This window comes from Hordeum vulgare, chromosome 6H (assembly GCF_904849725.1).
Source record: "Hordeum vulgare subsp. vulgare chromosome 6H, MorexV3_pseudomolecules_assembly, whole genome shotgun sequence".
Classification (NCBI taxonomy): domain Eukaryota; kingdom Viridiplantae; phylum Streptophyta; class Magnoliopsida; order Poales; family Poaceae; genus Hordeum; species Hordeum vulgare.
The window spans coordinates 17,908,753-17,929,386 of record NC_058523.1 but is presented as its reverse complement, the minus strand read 5'-3'; the positions used below and the strand labels follow the sequence as shown (position 1 = coordinate 17,929,386).

At 43.9% G+C, this 20,634-nt stretch overlaps 1 protein-coding gene across 1 annotated transcript; it reads right to left on the bottom strand.

Moving 5' to 3' along the window:
• Positions 1-7,780: 7,780 nt before the first annotated feature.
• Positions 7,781-13,781, bottom strand: LOC123401294. The gene is made up of 4 exons (XM_045095068.1): positions 13,731-13,781; positions 8,296-8,584; positions 7,872-8,011; positions 7,781-7,801 (listed from the first exon to the last, which is right to left on the bottom strand). The coding sequence occupies exons 1-4, from the start codon at positions 13,779-13,781 to the stop codon at positions 7,781-7,783; spliced, it is 501 nt and encodes a 166-aa protein (XP_044951003.1).
• Positions 13,782-20,634: the final 6,853 nt, after the last annotated feature.

Below are 20,634 nucleotides of genomic sequence, written 5' to 3'. Positions count from 1 at the left end.
CTATGTTTATTAAAAATTCTTTTTGCATATTTGAGAATTTGACAAAACTATGATAATGAAAAGTGTTTGAAATTGAATAAATAATACAAAACTATTTTCTATTTTCAAAAGTTATTATTTTGACTATCCAAACTATTATCTATTTTTTTATTTTCAATTAAAAACTATGTTTATTAAAAATTCTTTTTGCATATTTGAGAATTTGACAAAACTATGATAATGAAAAGTGTTTGAAATTGAATAAATAATGCAAAACTATTTTCTATTTTCAAAAGTAATTATTTTGACTATCCAAACTATTATCTATTTTGTTATTTTCAATTAAAAACTATGTTTATTAAAATTCTTTTTGCATATTTGAGAATTTTTCAAAACTATGATAATGAAAAGTGTTTGAAATTGAATAAATAATGCAAAACTATTTTCTATTTTCAAAAGTAATTATTTTGACTATCCAAACTATTAACTTATTTTTTTTGAGGTAGTTGACCCTGAAATTGAAAAGCACTACAAATGAACTCTGAAAATGTTGAAATTTGGCATGCTATCATCATTTCATCCACATAGCATGTGTTAAAAAGTTGAGAGGGCTACGACAAAAACTGGATGCACTTCGTGTACAAAAGGACAATATCTCTCGAAGTATCAGCGTTTCGAACGAGAACTCATCTCTTACAAAGGGATTTCAATTTTTTGAACTTATTTGAACTCCATACTTTTTGTGAGTTCAAAATGCACCATTCAAAGGCACATCACAAAATTTCAACAATTTCTGACTTCATTTGGTATTCTTCGTGCATTAACTTATTTTTTTTTTTGAGCTAGTTGACCCTGAAATTGAAAAGCACTACAAATGAACTCTAAAAACGTTGAAATTTGGCATGCTATCATCATTTCACCCACATAGCATGTGTTAAAAAGGTGAGAGGGCTACGACAAAAACTGGATGCACTTCGTGTACAAAACGGACAATCTCTCTCGAAGTATCAGCGTTTCGAACAAGAACTCATCTCTTACAAAGGGATTTCATTTTTTTGAACTTATTTGAACTCCATACTTTTTGTGTGTTCGAAATGCACCATTCAAAGGCACATCACAAAATTTCAACAATTTCTGACTTCATTTGGTATTCTTCGTGCATTAACTTATTTTTTTAAGGTAGTTGACCCTGAAATTGAAAAGCACTACAAATGAACTCTGAAAAATGTTGAAATTTGGCATGCTATCATCATTTCACCGACATAGCATGTGTTAAAAAGTTGAGAGGACTACGACAAAAACTGGATGCACTTCGTGTACAAAACGGACAATCTCTCTCGAAGTATCAGCGTTTCGAACGAGAACTCATCTCTTACAAAGGGATTTCATTTTTTTGAACTTATTTGAACTCCATAATTTTTGTGTGTTCAAAATGCACCATTCAAAGGAACATCACAAAATTTCAACAATTTCTGACTTCATTTGGTATTCTTCGTGCATTAACTTATTATTATTTTTGAGCTAGTTGACGCTGAAATTGAAAAGCACTACAAATGAACTCTGAAAATGTTGAAATTTGGCATGCTATCATAATTTCACCCACATAGCATGTGTTAAAAATTTGAGAGGGCTACGTCAAAAACTGGATGCACTTCGTGTACAAAACGGACAATCTCTCTCGAAGTATCAGTGTTTCGAACGAGAACTCATCTCTTACAAAGGGATTTCATTTTTTTGAACTTATTTGAACTCCATACTTTTTGTGTGTTCAAAATGCACCATTCAAAGGTACATCACGAAATGTCAACAATTTCTGACTTCATTTGGTATTCTTCGTGCATTAACTTATTATTTTTTTGAGCTAGTTGACCCTGAAATTGAAAAGCACTACAAATGAACTCTGAAAATGTTGAAATTTGGCATGCTATCATCATTTCACCCACATAGCATGTGTTAAAAAGTTGAGAGGGCTACGACAAAAACTGGATGCACTTCGTGTACAAAACGGACAATCTCTCTCGAAGTATCAGCGTTTTGAACGAGAACTCATCTCTTACAAAGGGATTTCATTTTTTGAACTTATTTGAACTCCATACTGTTTGTGTGTTCAAAATGCACCATTCAAAGGCACATCACAAAATTTCAACAATTTCTGACTTCATTTGGTATTCTTCGTGCATTAACTTATTTTTTTTTTGAGCTAGTTGACCCTGAAATTGAAAACCACTACAAATGAACTCTGAAAATGTTGAAATTTGGCATGCTATGATCATTTAACCCACATAGCATGTGTTAAAAAGTTGAGAGGGCTACGACAAAAACTGGATGCACTTCGTGTACAAAACGGACAATCTCTCTCGAAGTATCAGCGTTTCGAACGAGAACTCATCTCTTACAAAGGGATTTCATTTTTTGAACTTATTTGAACTCCATACTTTTTGTGTGTTCAAAATGCACCATTCAAAGGCACATCACAAAATTTCAACAATTTCTGACTTCATTTGGTATTCTTCGTGCATTTACTTTTTTTTGAGCTAGTTGACCCTGAAATTGAAAAGCACTACGAATGAACTCTGAAAATGTTGAAAGTTGGCATGCTATCATCATTTCACGCACATAGCATGTGTTAAAAAGTTGAGAGGGCTAGGACAAAAACTGGATGCACTTCGTGTACAAAACGGACAATCTCTCTCGAAGTATCAGCGTTTCGAACAAGAACTCATCTCTTACAAAGGGATTTCATTTTTTTGAACTTATTTGAACTCCATACTTTTTGCGTGTTCAAAATGCACCATTCAAAGGCACATCACAAAATTTCAACAATTTCATATATGGTGGACACTAGCTCACCTATGGTATATGGTGGACATTCTTCTTCTCTCCTATATGGTGGACACTAGCTCAACTGATTTTTCAACCGTCGATGATGGTCGCTACTCCTACTTACCCTAGTGCATAACCAATATCTAGCACAAGGAGAGGAAGGAGAAACGACCCCCCACAGCAACAGTCGACATTCTTCTTCTCTCATGTATGGTGGACACTCCCTCACCTGATTTTTCGACCGTCGATGATGGTCGCTACTCCTTCTTCCCCTAGTGCATAACAAATATCTAGCACAAAGAGAAGAAGGAGAAGCAACCCCCACGACAACAGTCGGCATTCTTCTTCTCTCATGTATGGTGGACACTCCCTCGCCTGATTTTTTTACCGTCGATGATGGTCGCTATTCCTTCTTTCCCTAATGCATAACAAATATCTAGCACAAGGAGAAGAAGGAAAAGCGACCCCCACAACAAAAGTGGTTCCGCGGCACGCCACGTGGTTCCGCTGCACGCCATGTGGGACTAATGGTCTTTCATTTTTAAATGACTGTTTTAATCAAAAACAGATCTGTTACATAAGGGATTTCATTTTTTGAACTTATTTGAACTGAAGACTTTTTATATATATATGTGGTCGAAATGCATGATACCATGATACCATGAAGTCAGATTGTACAAAGGGATTTCATTTTTTTGAAATTATTTGAACTCCATACTTTTTGTGTGTTCAAAATGCACCATTCAAAGGCACATCACAAAATTTCAACAATTTCATATATGGTGGACACTAGCTCACCTATGGTATATGGTGGACATTCTTCTTCTCTCATATATGGTGGACACTAGCTCACCTAATTTTTCAACCGTCAATGATGGTCGCTACTCCTACTTCCCCTAGTGCATAACCAATATCTAGCACATGGAGAAGAAGGAGAAACGACCCCCCACAGCAACAGTCGACATTCTTCTTCTCTCATGTATGGTGGACAGTCCCTCACCTGATTTTTCGACTGTCGATGATGGTCGCTACTCCTTCTTCCCCTAGTGCATAACAAATATCTAGCACAAAGAGAAGAAGGAGAAGCAACCCCCACAACAACAGTCGGCATTCTTCTTCTCTCATGTATGGTGGACACTCCCTCACCTGATTTTTTGACCGTCGATGATGGTCGCTATTCCTTCTTTCCCTAATGCATAACAAATATCTAGCACAAGGAGAAGAAGGAAAAGCGACCCCCACAACAAAAGTGGTTTCGCGGCACGCCACGTGGTTCCGCTGCACGCCACGTGGGACTAATGGTCTTTCATTTTTAAATGACTGTTTTAATCAAAAACAGATCTGTTACAAAAGGGATTTCATTTTTTGAACTTATTTGAACTGAAGACTTTTTGTATATATATATGTGGTCGAAATGCATGATACCATGAAGTTAGAAAGGGCTAACCATTCAAAAGTAGAAAATGAAGTTAGAAAGGGCTAAACCATTCAAATTTGGAAACTATAATGGCACAAACAGAAACTAGACATATATAAATTGGTCCAAGCAGTACATGATACTAGTCCAAACAGTACATAATAATAGCTATCATAGATATATATATTCGAGGTGACGCTGACCATAGTTGACGACTCGAATCAGAATGTCCACCTTATTCGAGGTGACGCTGGCCATAGTTGACGACTCAAATTTTGTGGTACAACTCGTATGAAACGTATGCATCTTTTGCTGCATACTCAATGTTCATACGATCAAGTGGGGGCCTTCTCCCAAAGTTTGTGGTGAGACTTTGGGAAATTGGTCTTCATATCACCATATTCCTCATCGATCAAGGCAACTGCCATATGAGCCATCGAAGTCCTGACATGTCGAAGCCTGAATACCGTTTGGAGATCAATGAGGCAACCAGTTGGTATCTCAATACCGAAGTTGTACCTCATCTTCAGCTTGTCGTTCGTTGTGTCAACGGTACCAAAAGTGATGCCGCTGCGAAGGAAGTCCATGAGTTCTGGACAATGCTTGTCACTACTGCAACAGAAACAAATTAAAATGGAACAAATGTTACATACTGCTGCAATAAGGAAACATGTTTCACTACAACTAAAGAGAAAATTATCTTTAGGATTCAAATAGAACATATGCAATGGAACCTAGAGAGATCACTATAGCTATCCAATGGAACCTAGAGAGATCACTAGCTATATGCAATTTTCATGACTATGACATATCATATTGCTATCCAATGGAACCTAGAGATATCACTAGCTATATGCAATTTTCATAACCTTGGATCAAAGAACACCGCATAAAATTGTATCACTACAACTATGATTTCAATGGAACATATTGAACCAATCAGATTTTTCAGATTGTGGAACACTATTCCAATCAAATTGTGTTCCCTTCAACTAATCAAAGATTGTTTCACTACAACTATTTGAAGCAAATCAACTATGATTCCAATGGAACATATTAAACACTAGTTGATTCTAATACCATTTTTCAGATTATGGAACACTATTCCAATCAGATTGTGTTCCCCTTCAACTAATCAAAATTGTTTCACTACAACTATTTGAAGGGAACCAACTAAGATTGAAACAAATAAACTTATAATGTCATTACCTTGGATCAAAGAAAGCCTTAAAACTTACCTCGCCCATTGGAAGATCAAGACATGGTGTGCGAAGCATAGTTGGATGACGGCAACACCGCGTTGATCGGCCGTTTACTCCAGATCAAGCCCCAAGAACTTCTCATGGTCCATTGCGGCGTCAAGCCATCGTTCCTTCAACTGTTCAAGAAAATACGGCATCTCCCTGCTCTCGTTCGTGTACACGACATCGAGCTTGGTCTTGCCATGTGCGAGCACCTCTCCAAAGCGAGTTGGCATGGTGGAAGAAGAGAAGGGAAGAAGAGAGGAGAAGAACAGAGCGAGAGCGAGAGAGAAGAAGAAACAGAGAAATGGCGACTCTGCTTCGGTTCGTGCTTTTCATCGCCCGAAACGACGCGGGATGCAAACCGTTTGGGCCTTTAGTCCCGGGTTGTGCCACCAACCGGGACTAAAGAGGTATACCAACGGTTGCCACCACTACGGCAGGCCATGTGTTAGGCCTTTAGTCCCGGGTTGAGCCACCAACCGGGACTAAACGGGGATACGAATGGTTGCCACCACCACTGCCCACCACGTAGCCCTTTAGTCCCGGTTTGGGACACGAACCGGGACTAAAGGCTCCTTACGGGCCGGGACTAAAGCCTCGAGGGAGGCATTGAGAATTGGGGCGACGTGGCCGGGCCTTTAGTCCCGGCCCAGAGGCAGGCCGGGACTAAAGGGTCCCGACCAAAGGCCCGTTTTCCACTAGTGGTAGTAGAATTTGAAGAGTATATGTACTCTATGTACAGTTTATGTGAAGGCCAAAAATATCTTGTGTCTTACCAATATTTGTTCCTTCCTACCCATATGGTACAATTCTGTTTTAGTTTCTCAACTTTCAAGTGCATCTAGAAAGAAAAGATGACAGTCACTATCTTGTACAAAAATGTACCAAGCATTTTATGCATAATTAATGATGAACACAACTTTACAGTTGGACCAGAATTACCATAGATCCGAACATGAGTGGATTTTCTGTCTACTTACAGTCTCTAAAATTGATTTAGTTGTCTGGGTGGAATTTAATCATTACCTTGAGGAGTGGAAACATGACATCACACATTATCTACTTGGATAAATGAATTAGATCAAACTATATCGGAAAAAGTATCTTAATAAAGAATTATAATAATTAAGTATTAATCGAGTAGAACATATAAATATCTGAACCAAAATGCCATGAATAAATGGGACATGTATTGCATTTTAAACTACCAGAGAAACCTGCATGACTTACCATAGAACATGTTTATATAGCACGCATTTTCTTTTCTCGTTCAATTGAAACACTTGTCAATGTATACCAAGAGTATCTTTTGTATTCGTTATTAAAGGTAGAAAAAAAACTTAATCAGATAGTTAGTACTACATCCGTATCAAAATATAAGATGTTTTTTGAGAGTGATCATTATGTTTTTTGACTTATAAACAAATGAAGTACAATATACCTCTATTTATTAGTCCATCTCAGTATTTTCTAGTGCCTAGATAGACAACAACTTTTAGATGCAAACAACCTCTTGGGAAATCAACATTTAACTGAAGTAAATCAAGATGTAGTGCTCGTTGATTTTGATCTATGGGTTGTAATGTGAAAAAGATGAGAGTGAAGTATTATGCAATGTTTACAGTACACACTATTTGTGTTGTACTATTTGTCTAAACACTTCCTAGAAGGAATGCCAAATGCTAAAACCCGTAGGAAAACAATCATGATTCTAAAAGTGTAGTAAAATTGAACCTTATAGTGCCATGCTGACAACAAAAATAGTACTTCCGTTCTGCTTGCCAAAACTTATGGCAGTTGAATGAACCTCATGAAGTCACCAACCAAAAATTGGCCCACATTAACTTTGGTTCAAAAGACTGTTGGTTGTAGTGCAATAAGAGAACGAAACTAACTCGTTATGGACTTGATCTTTGAATTCGCTTAATGAGATGCCAACAAATAATAGTACAAAAGGTTTGTTAATAGATTTTGCTAATTTTCCCGAGAGCATCACGGCAACATTGTTGGAGAAGCCCCAGGAAGAGCACACGCACTTTGGCACACACACACATAGAGTGCATTTTCTCTTGTATTTCCTATCTTTCATGTAGCTGATTACAAAGTCCTTTAGTAGAGACACACATGTACTACATACTGCTTAATGATTATTAGCATCATATTTTCAAACCATTCACTGACCTCTAAAGGAAAGAGAAAGTTCATAAACTACATCCGAATTCTGGTGTGCCTTTAATATGTGATGAAGAACCTTGAGATCAGTTATTGAAAATACATATTTTTTAGTTTCCTTCCACCCTCCATTATATAAATAATTTCAATATTGTAAAAAAAGCACCTAAGATTTGCATCATTGTTATATGCTATCTATATAGCAGAAGCTAAGGAAGTAGTGTTGCTTCACAAACCTGTGTAACACCCCCAAGCTCGCCATGTAGAACATATAATGGCTCCATGCTACCCTCTGCATAAACAGCTGTTGTTTGGCTATAAGAGCCAACTGCGAGCATCCCATTTTGAGGGGAGAACGAAATGGAAGTTACTATACCTGTTGGAAATAAGGAGATCATAAGAGGAACAACAAGGTATTGGCTCAAATTTACTCCCTTTGTAAAAACTAATAGAAGAGAGTTTAGATTACTAAAATAGTGTTCTAAATGCTCTTATATTAGTTTACGAAGGGAGTACGTTGAAGTTTAATTATGAAAAAATAATAATGAAAATGAATACTATCTCAATATTTCATTCATCAGTATTGTGGTAATAAATTGACATGTTACTGAGGGTGCCTAACTGATTGATTGAATTCTTGAAGGTAGTAATGATGCTTACCTCCTCCTTGGTGCGGGGCTGCATGGGCCACCTGTGTGGCGTCTTCCGCGGCATGGTGGGGGTCGGGCCCGGCTTGGGGAGCATGAAGCCGGAGCCCCACTCGGGCGTGGCCACGAACCGCGGGCTGCGCAGGATACCGGGCGGCCACTTGGGCGTCACCTTGGCGCTGCAACTGCCGTCGCCCACGGCCGCGCACACCTCCATGATCTTGGACGCCGCCTCGTCCTCGTATCGTCTCACCCCCATCAGCTTCTCCACCTGTCTGGTATGCTGTAGTGCCGACATTGTCCTTTGTAGAAGTTAATCATGTTGTTTCTTTAGGATTAGGAAAGAAAGCCAAACCGAGTCCTAGTAGTATTAGGATTCCTAGTCCTAGTCTATTTCCATAGTCCCTTGTGGACGTGTATAAAAGACACCCTAGGGGTGTTGATTGTAACACCAGAAAAATGAAAAGCAATACAAAGCAAAGGCTTGGCACAGGCCTTTAGCCATCAAATCCATTGATCAGTTTTATTCGTGTCGCTAGTTACGCAAGTTCCGTCAAATAGCCGGGCGAAGCAAGAATCGCTTAGGCACGCCTGTACAGCTGCATACGCACGTTCAAAAGCCAACAATTGGTATCTAGAGCCTCGACGATCTACGATCTACGATCTACGATGACGGACAGCGACGCTGAGTCGGTCGAGTCCGGCAGCGGCGGTGCCAAGGCGAACAAGAACGGCGACAAGGTGAAGAAGGGCGTCAAGCCAGCAACCAGTGGTGGAGGAACGAGCGGCACCAACGTCCAGGCGCATCGCAACATCCCCATCCAGTACCCGATGCTCACCGATGCCAACTACGGCGTGTGGGCGGTGAAGATGAAGATTATTATTCGATCTCTTCGAGTGTGGGAGGCCATCACGGACGTCGACGTCGACGAGGAGTGCGACGAAGGTGCCATGGCCGCCATAGCCCAGTCTGTGCCGGATTCCGTGTTGATGACATTGGCGGAGTTCGAGACGGCAAGAGAGGCGTGGAACGCACTCAAGGAGATGAGGATCGGAGAAGATCGCGTCACCAAGGCAAGGGCACAAGTGCTGAAGCGCCAATTTCACAAGTTGCAGATGGAGGAAACTGAATCGGTGAACGACTAGGCCATGCGTCTTACTACTCTGGTGGGAGAGATCCGCGCGCTTGGTTCAAAGCTCGAGGAGACCGAGATTGTGGAGAAATTTTTCAGTTTAGTGACTGACAAATTCACGTACATCATCGGCACGCTCGAGCAGCTTTACGGCATCGACGACATGACCATAACGGAGGCGATCGGACGCCTGCGGACATGGGAAGAGAATGCTCGTGGCTGTCGAAAAGGCAACGTAGGAGGTAGTGACCAACTCATGTACTCGCGCGCAGATTGGGAGGCCCCAAGTAGCAAAGGGAGGTGTGACGGTGGCGAAGGCTCAAGCAACACGAAGGGCGATGGACAAACCGGAAAAGGCAAAGGAAAAGGCAAACCACAAGGTCGTGGTAAGGCAGACCGATCTAAAGGGAGGAAGCAACGGAACTTGGATATGTCCGAGGTCAAGTGCTATAACTGCAACGAGATGGGTCACTTTGCAAAGAATTGTCCGGAGCCTGACAAGAGGGAGATCAAGGCAAATTTGGCAAAGCAGGAAGACGAAGGTCCAGGTCTTCTGATGGCCGAAGTTTGTGATATCGCTGAAATGGTGGTTGTGAAACCAAGCCGGAAGGTGCTACTTCATGAGGAAAAAGTGACACCAAAGTTATCCGGTGATCAGAACGTGTCGTGTCGTGGTATCTCGACACGGGTGCCAGTAACCACATGACGGGGTGGAAGGAGAAATTCCTCGAGCTGGAATATGATGTTGAAGGCTCGGTCAAGTTTGGTGATGGTTCAAATGTGGAGATTTGTGGGCAAGGATCTGTCCTCTTCGAGGGTCTCACAGGCGAACGTCGCATACTCACCGGAGTGTACTACATCCCATGGCTTCGCAACAACATCATCTCTATCGGGAAGCTTGACGAGAATGGATGTAAGGTGGATATAGAGAACGGAGTGATGACGATCTTCGACAACCTCCGGAACATGCTAACTCGTGTTAGTCGCACACGGAATAGGCTCTATATCCTCAACCTTGATCAATCTCAACTGGAGTGTTGGCTCGCCAAGAGTGATGATGATTTGTGGTTATGGCATGCGAGATTTGGACACGTTAACTTCTACGCCTTGAAGAAGATGTAAAAGATGGAGATGGTATCCGGGATGCCAGTTATCGACCATGTTGATCGAGTATGCGACGGGTGCTTGGTTGGAAAACAGCACCGCAGACCATTCCCTGCCCAGTCTACCTATCGTGCAAGTGATGCACTCGAGCTGCTCCATGGTCATCTATGTGGCCCTATCACCCCGGCAACTCACGCTGGAAAGAAGTATTTCTTCCTAGTGGTAGACAACTACTCGAGATATATGTGGGTCGTTCTCCTACGGTCTAAAGATGAGGCGTTTGAAGCGTTCAAGAAGCTCAAGGCTGCAACGGAGATGGAACACAAGCTGAAGGTTCGCGCTCTACAGACAGATCGCGGCGGAGAGTTTACGTCGAATGAGTTCAACGACTACTGCGAGAAGATTGGCATAAAGAGGTTCCTCACGGCACCTTACACGCCGCAGCAGAATGGGGTCGTTGAAAGGCGCAATCGAACCATCGTTGACATGGCAAGGAGTTTACTCAAGAGCAAGAACCTGCCGGGGACTTTTTGGGGAGAAGATGTCTCGACGGCGGTCTATCTTCTCAACCGGGCTCCAACGAAGGCGGTGATCGGCACGACTCCGTATGAAGCAATTTACGGACGTAAGCCGAATGTGTCTCATCTACGGACGTTCGGGTGCATGGCACATGTGAAGACGGCGGAGCCACATCTCTCAAAGCTTGCCGATCGTAGCACCAAGATGGTGTTCATCGGATACGAGAGCAGTTCGGGCACCAAGGCATACCGTTTCTACGATCCAAAAACCAAGCGTCTACGGATTTCATGCGACGTCGTGTTTGAAGAAAACCAAGCGTGGAACTGGAGCGCCGCAGCCGACGATGCTCCAAACAGTAACATATTTGCAGTTGAATTTCCAACTGATGATGATGCAGGGGAGGATGTCCAGGTGGTTGACAAGACGTCCAACCAAGGTGACCACAATGGTAGTGATCATCACGGTGCCGACACCGACGACGACGCGCATAGGTCGCAAGGAGATAGCGACAATGCCGCGCACGACACAGGCGTAGATCTCGACGACAACATCGACAACGAGGCGCATAGTGACGACGACAATCAAGATGATGGTCACGGTCACGACGACTACGCCGACGACACGGATGTCGATGACACACCAGGGTCTTAGCCGTCTTCCTCAAGTGCATCAACACCGACACAATTTGTGTCGCCTCCTTCGCAAGCCACAACGGACTCTTCTGGGCCTCGTTGCTACAAGACCCTCAAGAAAGTCTACAAGTACACAAAGCCAGTTAAGCTCGAGTACTCTGGACTATGTCTGTTCGGAGTTGAGGAGCCGGCGAACTTCGTAGAGGCGAGCAAAAGTCGTAGTTGGACGCACGCCATGGATGAGGAGATGAAGGCGATTGATAGCAATGGCACATGGACTTTGGTAACCCGACCTCCAAACCAAAAGGCGATAGGTTTGAAGTGGGTTTACAAGTTAAAGAAGGACACGCAGGGTGCCATTGTGAAGTACAAGGCAAGACTCGTTGCAAAGGGCTACGTTCAACGTCAAGGAGTTGACTATGATGAGGTGTTTGCATCGGTTGCTCGAATCGAGACGGTGAGAGTGCTCCTAGCTTTGGCAGCACAAGAGGATTGGAAGGTTCATCATATGGATGTTAAATCCGCTTTCCTCAACGGCGATCTCACAGAAGAAGTGTACGTGGAACAACCCCTCGGCTACGAGAAGAAAGGCGAAGAAGGGAAAGTTTACAAGCTCAAGAAGGCACTTTACGGGTTGAAGCAAGCGCCAAGAGCTTGGAACTCAAAGTTAGACCGAAGTCTGGTCTTGCTCGGGTTCAAGAGATGTCCCCTCGAGCACGCAGTCTATACAAAGAACTCCAAAGGCTCAAACCTGCTAGTTGGAGTTTATGTCGACGATCTGATTATCACCGGAGATAGCGTACAAGAAATTGAACGTTTCAAGGCGCAAATGAAGAACAAGTTTAGCATGAGTGATCTGGGATTACTCAGCTATTACTTGGGCATCGAAGTGAAGCAAAGCTCCGGAGAGATTTCCCTATGTCAATCGGCCTACGCGGTCAAGTTATTGGAAAAGTGTGGCATGTCAGATTGCTATGAGACACAAGTTCCAATGGACCAGCGTCACAAGTTGAGCAAGCGTAGCTCAAATCCGCCGGTGGACACCACAATGTATCGAAGCGTTGTGGGCAGCCTAAGATATTTGGTGCATACCCGACCTGACTTGGCGTATTCAGTCGGGATCGTGAGTCGTTTCATGGAGAATCCGACAACCGAACACATGAGCGCGGTCAATCAAATTCTACGCTATGTGAAAGGCACAATTAATCTTGGCTGCACGTATAGAAAGGGAAAGGAAGGATTGATCCTTCGTGGATATTCAGATAGCGACATGGAAGGTGATGTTGATGACCGAAAGAGCACAACGGGCATGGTTTTCTACCTTGGCCCGAATCCGATTAGCTGGAATTCTCAGAAGCAAAAGGTGGTGGCACTGTCTTCATGCGAGGCAGAATACATAGCGGCAAGCACGGCGGCTTGTCAAGCAGTGTGGCTGAGAAGACTCCTAGCTATTCTTGCAAAGCGGGAGGTGCAGAAGGTGTCACTGAAGATCGATAACCAAGCTGCAATCTTGTTGTGCAAAAATCCGGTTCATCACGAAAGGAGCAAGCACATAGATACCTGGTTCCACCATATCCGGGAGTGCATTGAAGAAGGGTTGATCGAGGTTCAACATGTGAACACGAAAGACCAACTTGCCGATATTTTCACCAAGTCCCTCGGTCGACAGAAGTTCATCGAGATGAGGAGGAAAGTCGGAGTGCAAGAAGTGAAGTCAAGAAACAAGATTAAGGAGGTGAATGTAGAAGTTAATCATGTTGTTTCTTTAGGATTAGGAAAGAAAGCCAAACCGAGTCCTAGTAGTATTAGGATTCCTAGTCCTAGTCTATTTCCATAGTCCCTTGTGGACGTGTATAAAAAACACCCTAGGGGTGTTGATTGTAACACCAGAAAAACGAAAAGCAATACAAAGCAAAGGCTTGACACGGGCCTTTAGCCATCAAATCCATCGATCAGTTTTATTCATGTCGCTAGTTACGCAAGTTCCGTCATGTAGCCGGCCGAAGCAAGAATCGCGTAGGCACGCCTGTACAGCTGCATACGCACGTTCAAAAGCCAACATCCTTGTCTGGTGGGAAGCTGAACACGGTGATGGCTAGTTTTTTGTCCATCTGCAACAAACAAGTAAAAAAGGTAATTACTTTATGGCTTTGTTTTTGCAAACCTGTGCATACAAGAACCGAGAAACATGTAGAATATTTTCACCCATGAGGAATTTGACTTCCTCAGAATATTAATAGCCACTAATTTGACATGATCGCATAATTGAAGTTTGAGATTCTGCAGTGAAGTATTTAATTTTGTCCTCACATGATCTTCTCTTTCATTTGAAGGAGCAAGTAGAAGTTCAGTTAGTTAGCACTTGTTAGCTTAAACTTGTGAGTTACTGCTACTTTTCATTTAACTTTGACGTGATGATAGATATGCATTATCAGGGTGCATTAGACTTTCAGCATTAATAGGCTTGGGGTGTTGGTATGTAAAAAAACAACAACTGTTTAGTGGGTGAAGGGCACAAAGATACAGTTAAGTCAATCGATTGATTGAACCAGTAGTTCCAGTTTTCAGCATATCGTGAGGTTAGTTGAGCTAACAGGTTGATTGGTTTGTCTGTTTATAAGTGGACTATTTTTTCGTAAGCATTGTGGAAGGTTCGATGCACAAATTGAATAAACAGTCCCAGTTTCTAGCATGACACGAAACTAATAGTTGAACTAATAAAGCCTAATATGTCAATGAGTTTGTCTATTTATATCTCAAGAAGAGATGATACTACCAATATATAGCAACCATGTGGGAGTGAGATGCAGACCTTAGTTGTCCTCTTGAGTTCTTCCCATCTGATTGTTGTGGTGCAGAGCTGCTCCACCCTCTTGTGCAGTGCATGCGACTTCCCTACATCAAACAGAATAAACAGCATTCCCAGTTCAGCTCAAAGTACATTGATGCAAGAGACAAATCAGACCAAGAAGCCAAGGGGGTGGAGGACTGGCTTTCCTGATATCGGGTCCCGGCCGGCGAACACAATGGGATCCATGCCACCGTCGAGCCCCGGGAGCGTGAGCTACAGCGCCACCTGGATGGGGTGAAGGCCCAAGGTGTTGTTGAGCCACTCCCCGTTGTCTGGAACACGAGCGACAGTGCGATGATGTATGACACTTTGAGATTCATCAGTGAGGCGATGTCCTTGGGACAGTCCTATCCTACCTGGCCTGCTCACCGACGAGCGCGAACCCGGTGAGCGACACCACAACGTTCATGAACAGCTTCTTGGTGATGGGGTCGACCAGATACCGCTCGATGGGGCTGGAGAAGTCGAGCCTGCCGGAAAAGATGGGGATGATCTTGGCGCCTCTGGCCTCGAGCTCCATGATGACGGCGACGTAGTGTCCGTCGTACCTGGTGACAATGTGGCTCTGCTGCAGGACACGGCCGATGACGGGCGCCTCGGGGTTCTTGAGCCTGTCCTTGGCATCGCAGTGGGTGCCGGACCAGTTGAGGTACTCCTTGACGTCGTCATACATGGTGGGCGCGAGCGGCTGCCAGATGCCGGTGTCGAAGAAGACCACGGGGTCGTTGTACCTGATGTCGGCGCCCTTGAGCGCGGGCACATAGGAGACGACGATGTCGGCGCCTTGGGGAGCCGCATCCTCAGCCGCACGGGCGTGCTACCGCCTGCGCCGCCGGGGAGCAGAGAGGTCGGACATGGACCCGCAGGGCGAGCATTAGCGACTCAAGCCGCTCCCACGCGCCGACACGGAGGTTGCCCGACCATGCCCGGCGCGGGAGTGCAATGAGGAAGTAGAGCCGGCCCCGACGCAGCGGTGCGTCGGGCGCCAGAAGCCGCGCCCGCGCGCCCAGCAGCTTGACCTCCTCCACCTCCAGCAGCACGTCGGACGCCGCGACCGGTGGCTTGACCCAGAAGGACGTGCTGGGCGCCGGAGGAGGGAGCAGTAGGAGGCAGGGGCAGGGGAGGATGGGGGTTGAGGTGGTGTGCGGCGTGTGCGGGGAGGGAGTTACGAGATTAGGTGTTCGTGGGTGGGGTTATTAGCGACGAAGAAGTGAGGGATTAGCGTTTCATTAACCTTTCGTTGCTGTTATTTATGACCGTTAGATTATGTAATCAATGGCTAATATTCTTAGTTGGATCTGCCCTCTCGTGCTTTTATTAGTAAAGATGAAGATAATGCAGCTTGCATTGCTCAGATGCAAATAGGTTATGTAAAAAGTAATATCACAAAACACATTTCTCCTAAGTTATTCTATCCTCATGCATTACAGAAGGATGGAGAAATTGATATTTTGCAAACCAAATCATGTGACAATCTAGCAGATTTATTCACAAAGTCCCTACCAAATTCAACATTCTAGAAATATATTCATGGAATTGGTATGAGACGTTTTTGAGATTTGTAAAATTTCAGGGGGAGAAACTCCTAGAATCATAACCCATTAATTATCACTAGATAATAATTATTGTACTCTTTTCCTTTATGAGTTTTACATCAGTTTTCTCGTAAAAGGTTTTTTAATGAGACAATATCTTATTAATGATCATCTATCATACTTTCTATTTTCCCTATCAGGGTTTTTAAAGGAAGTACTCAAGGCATATTTATTGTTCTCTAAACTCAAAAATGAGTTTTATCCTTCTATAAAGGTTTTCTCAAATGAGTTATCATGAGGCAATAATCATTATATGTTGCACTATTTTCTCCTTATTATTTTCCCACCGGGTTTAAAGGAGTTTTAGCAACATATCTACACTATTCTCCTCATATTTTTTCCACAGGGTTTTTGGAGGAGACTTTAAAGATTATACAACAATTTCTCAAGATGAAGATGAGGAACATTCTCAAAGAGAAAAACATACAAGGATTATTATTTATCAAGATGATGCACATTTACAAAGACAAACCTGGATTAGGGGGAGCGTTAGGAATTAATTAAATACATTAATTAAGGGATAATCCCTGCCCTGTCGGTTGCCTTAGTTTAGCAACCATTCCATTGTAAACCGACTCTGTACTCGGGGTATAAATACCCGCATCTTCAATCAATGAAAGACTGTTCCATCATTTGTTTCTATCTATCATTTCTACCCTTTACAATCCCGATGGTGATGTGCTATGAGATTCTAGTGTTGCTGTTCACTTATGTTAGAGCAACTCTAGCACACCCCGCATCTCGCCCCGACCCGTAAAATAACCGCCAAAGTGCGGGTCGGGGCGAAAAAACCTGTCCGATCAAACCCCACATCCCGCCCCGGCCCGCAAATATTTTTGTGGGGCGCGGTAAAAATTTCCCCCAACCTCTAGTTTCAGGGGCCGGGAGGCCGACCCAAGCTGAGCCTCTATCCGCAGCAAGATTTGGTGGGAGGGACATTTCTGCGCGGCCTTTCCCGCTTCCTTCACCCGCCGCCTGTTGGAATTATGCCCTAGAGGCAATGATAAATATAGTTATTATTATAATTCCTGTATCAAGATAATCGTTTATTATCCATGCTATAATTGTATTGAATGAAGACTCATTTACATGTGTGGATACATAGACAAAACACTGTCCCTAGCAAGCCTCTAGTTGGCTAGCCAGTTGATCAAAGATAGTTAGTGTCTTCTGATTATGAACAAGGTGTTGTTGCTTGATAACTGGATCACGTCATTAGGAGAATCACGTGATGGACTAGACCCAAACTAATAGACGTAGCATGTTGATCATGTTATTTTGTTGCTACTGTTTTCTACGTGTCAAGTATTTGTTCCTATGACCATGACATCATATAACTCACTAACACCGGAGGAATACTTTGTGTGTATCAAACGTCGCAACGTAACTGGGTGACTATAAAGATGCTCTACAGGTATCTCCGAAGGTGTTCGTTGAGTTAGTATGGATCTAGCCTGGGATTTGTCACTCAGTGTGACAGAGAGGTATCTCGGGACCCACTCGCTAATACAACATCACACACAAGCCTTGCAAGCAATGTGACTTAGTGTAAGTTGCGGGATCTTGTATTACGGAACGAGTAAAGAGACTTGCCGGTAAACGAGATTGAAATAGGTATGCGGATACTGACGATCGAATCTCGGGCAAGTAACATACCGAAGGACAAAGGGAATGACATACGGGATTATATGAATCCTTGGCACTGAGGTTCAAACGATAAGATCTTCGTAGAATATGTTGGATCCAATATGGGCATCCAGGTCCCGCTATTGGATATTGACCGAGGAGTCTCTCGGGTCATGTCTACATAGTTCTCAAACCCGCAGGGTCTGCACACTTAAGGTTCGACGTTGTTTTATGCGTATTTGAGTTATATGGTTGGTTACCGAATATTCTTCGGAGTCCCGGATGAGATCACGGACGTCACGAGGGTTTCCGGAATGGTCCGGAAACGAAGATTGATATATAGGATGACCTCATTTGATTACCGGAAGGTTTTCGGAGTTACCGGGAATGTACCGGGAATGACGAATGGGTTCCGGGAGTTCACCGGGGGGGGGGGGGGGGAACCCACCCCGGGGAAGCCCATAGGCCTTGGGAGTGGCACACCAGCCCTTAGTGGGCTGGTGGGACAGCCCAAGAAGGCCCTATGCACCATAGGAAGAAAATCAAAGAGAAAAGAAAAAAAAGGAGGAGGTGGGAAAGGAAAGAAGGACTCCTCCCACCAAACAAAGTAGGACTCGGTTTGGGGGGGGGGGAGACCTTCCCCCTTGGCTCGGCCGACCCCCTTGGGGCTCCTTGAGCCCCAAGGCAAGGCTCCCCCTCTCCCACCTATATATACGGAGGTTTTAGGGCTGATTTGAGATGACTTTTCCACGGCAGCCCGACCACATGCCTCCACGGTTTTTCCTCTAGATCGCGTTTCTGCGGAGCTCGGGCGGAGCCCTGCTGAGACAAGATCATCACCAACCTCCGGAGCGCCGTCATGCTGCCGGAGAACTCTTCTACCTCTCCGTCTCTCTTGCTGGATCAAGAAGGCCGAGATCATCATCGAGCTGTACGTGTGCTGAACGCGGAGGTGCCGTCCGTTCGGCACTAGATCGTGGGACTGATCGCGGGACGGTTCGCGGGGTGGATCGAGGGACGTGAGGATGTTCCACTACATCAACCGTGTTCACTAACGCTTCTGCTGTACGGTCTACAAGGGTACGTAGATCTCACATCCCCTCTCGTAGATGGACATCACCATCATAGGTCTTCGTGCGCGTAGGAAATTTTTTGTTTCCCATGCGACGTTCCCCAACAGTGGTATCAGAGCTAGGTTCATGCGTAGATGTCTTCTCGAGTAGAACACAAAAGTTTTTGTGGGCGGTGATGTGCGTTTTGCTGCCCTCCTTAGTCTTTTCTTGATTCCGCGGTATTGTTGGATTGAAGCGGCTTGGACCGACATTACTCGTATGCTTACGAGAGACTGGTTTCATCGCTACGAGTAACCCCGTTGCTCAAAGATGACTGGCAAGTATCAGTTTCTCCAACTTTAGTTGAATCGGATTTGACCGAGGAGGTCCTTGGATGAGGTTAAATAGCAACTCATATATCTCCGTTGTGGTGTTTGCGTAAGTAAGATGTGATCCTACTAGATACCCATGGTCACCACGTAAAACATGCAACAACGAAATTAGAGGTCGTCTAACTTGTTTTTGCAGGGTATGCTTGTGATGTGATATGGCCAACGATGTGATGTGATATATTGGATGTATGAGATGATCATGTTGTAATAGATAATATCGACTTGCACGTCGATGGTACGGCAACCGGCAGGAGCCATAGGGTTGTCTTTATACTAATGTTTGTGCTTGCAGATGCGTTTACTATTTTGCTAGGATGTAGCTTTAGTAGTAATAGCATGAGTAGCACGACAACTCCGATGGCGACACGTTGATGGAGATCATGGTGCGGCGCCGGTGACAAGAAGATCGTGTCGGTGCTTTGGTGATGGAGATCAAGGAGCACGTGATGATGGCCATATCATGTCACTTATGAATTGCATGTGATGTTAATCCTTTTATGCACCTTATTTTGCTTAGAACGATGGTAGCATTATGAGGTGATCTCTCACTGAAATTTCAAGACGAAATTGTGTTCTCCCCGACTGTGCACCGTTGCTACAGTTCGTCGTTTCGAGATACCACGTGATGATCGGGTGTGATAGACTCAACGTTCACATACAACGGGTGCAAAACAGTTGCGCACGCGGAACACTCGGGTTAAGCTTACCGAGCCTAGCATGTGCAGACATGGCCTCGGAACACATGAGACCGAAAGGTTGATCATGAATCATATAGATGATATGATTAGCATAGGGATGCTTACCACTGAAACTATGCTCAACTCACGTGATGATCGGACTTGAGCTAGTGTAGGTGGATCATGAACCACTCAAATGACTAGAGAGATGTACTTTTTGAGTGGGAATTTAGCGAATAATTTGATTAAGTTAAACTCTAATTATTTTGAACATAGTCTAAGTCCACTTTGAATATATTTGTGCTGTAGATCATGCCTCACGCGACAGTCACCCTGAATTTTAATACGTTCCTAGAGAAAGCTAAGTTGAAAGATGATGGAAGCAACTTTGTAGACTGGGCTCGTAATCTTAAGCTAATCTTACAAGCTGGGAAGAAGGATTATGTCCTTAATGCTGCGCTAGGAGATGAACCACCCGCTACGGCTGATCAGGATGTTAAGAACGCTTGGTTAGCACGTAAGGAAGACTACTCAGTAGTTCAATGTGCAGTTTTCTATGGCTTAGAACCGGGACTTCAACGTCGCTTTGAGCGTCATGGAGCATTTGAGATGTTCCAGGAGTTGAAGTTTATCTTTCAGAAGAACGCCCGGATCGAGAGGTATGAGACCTCCGATAAATTCTATGCTTGCAAGATGGAGGAGAACTCGTCTGTCAGTGAACATGTGCTCAAAATGTCTGGGTACTCAAACCGTCTAGCTGAGCTGGGGATT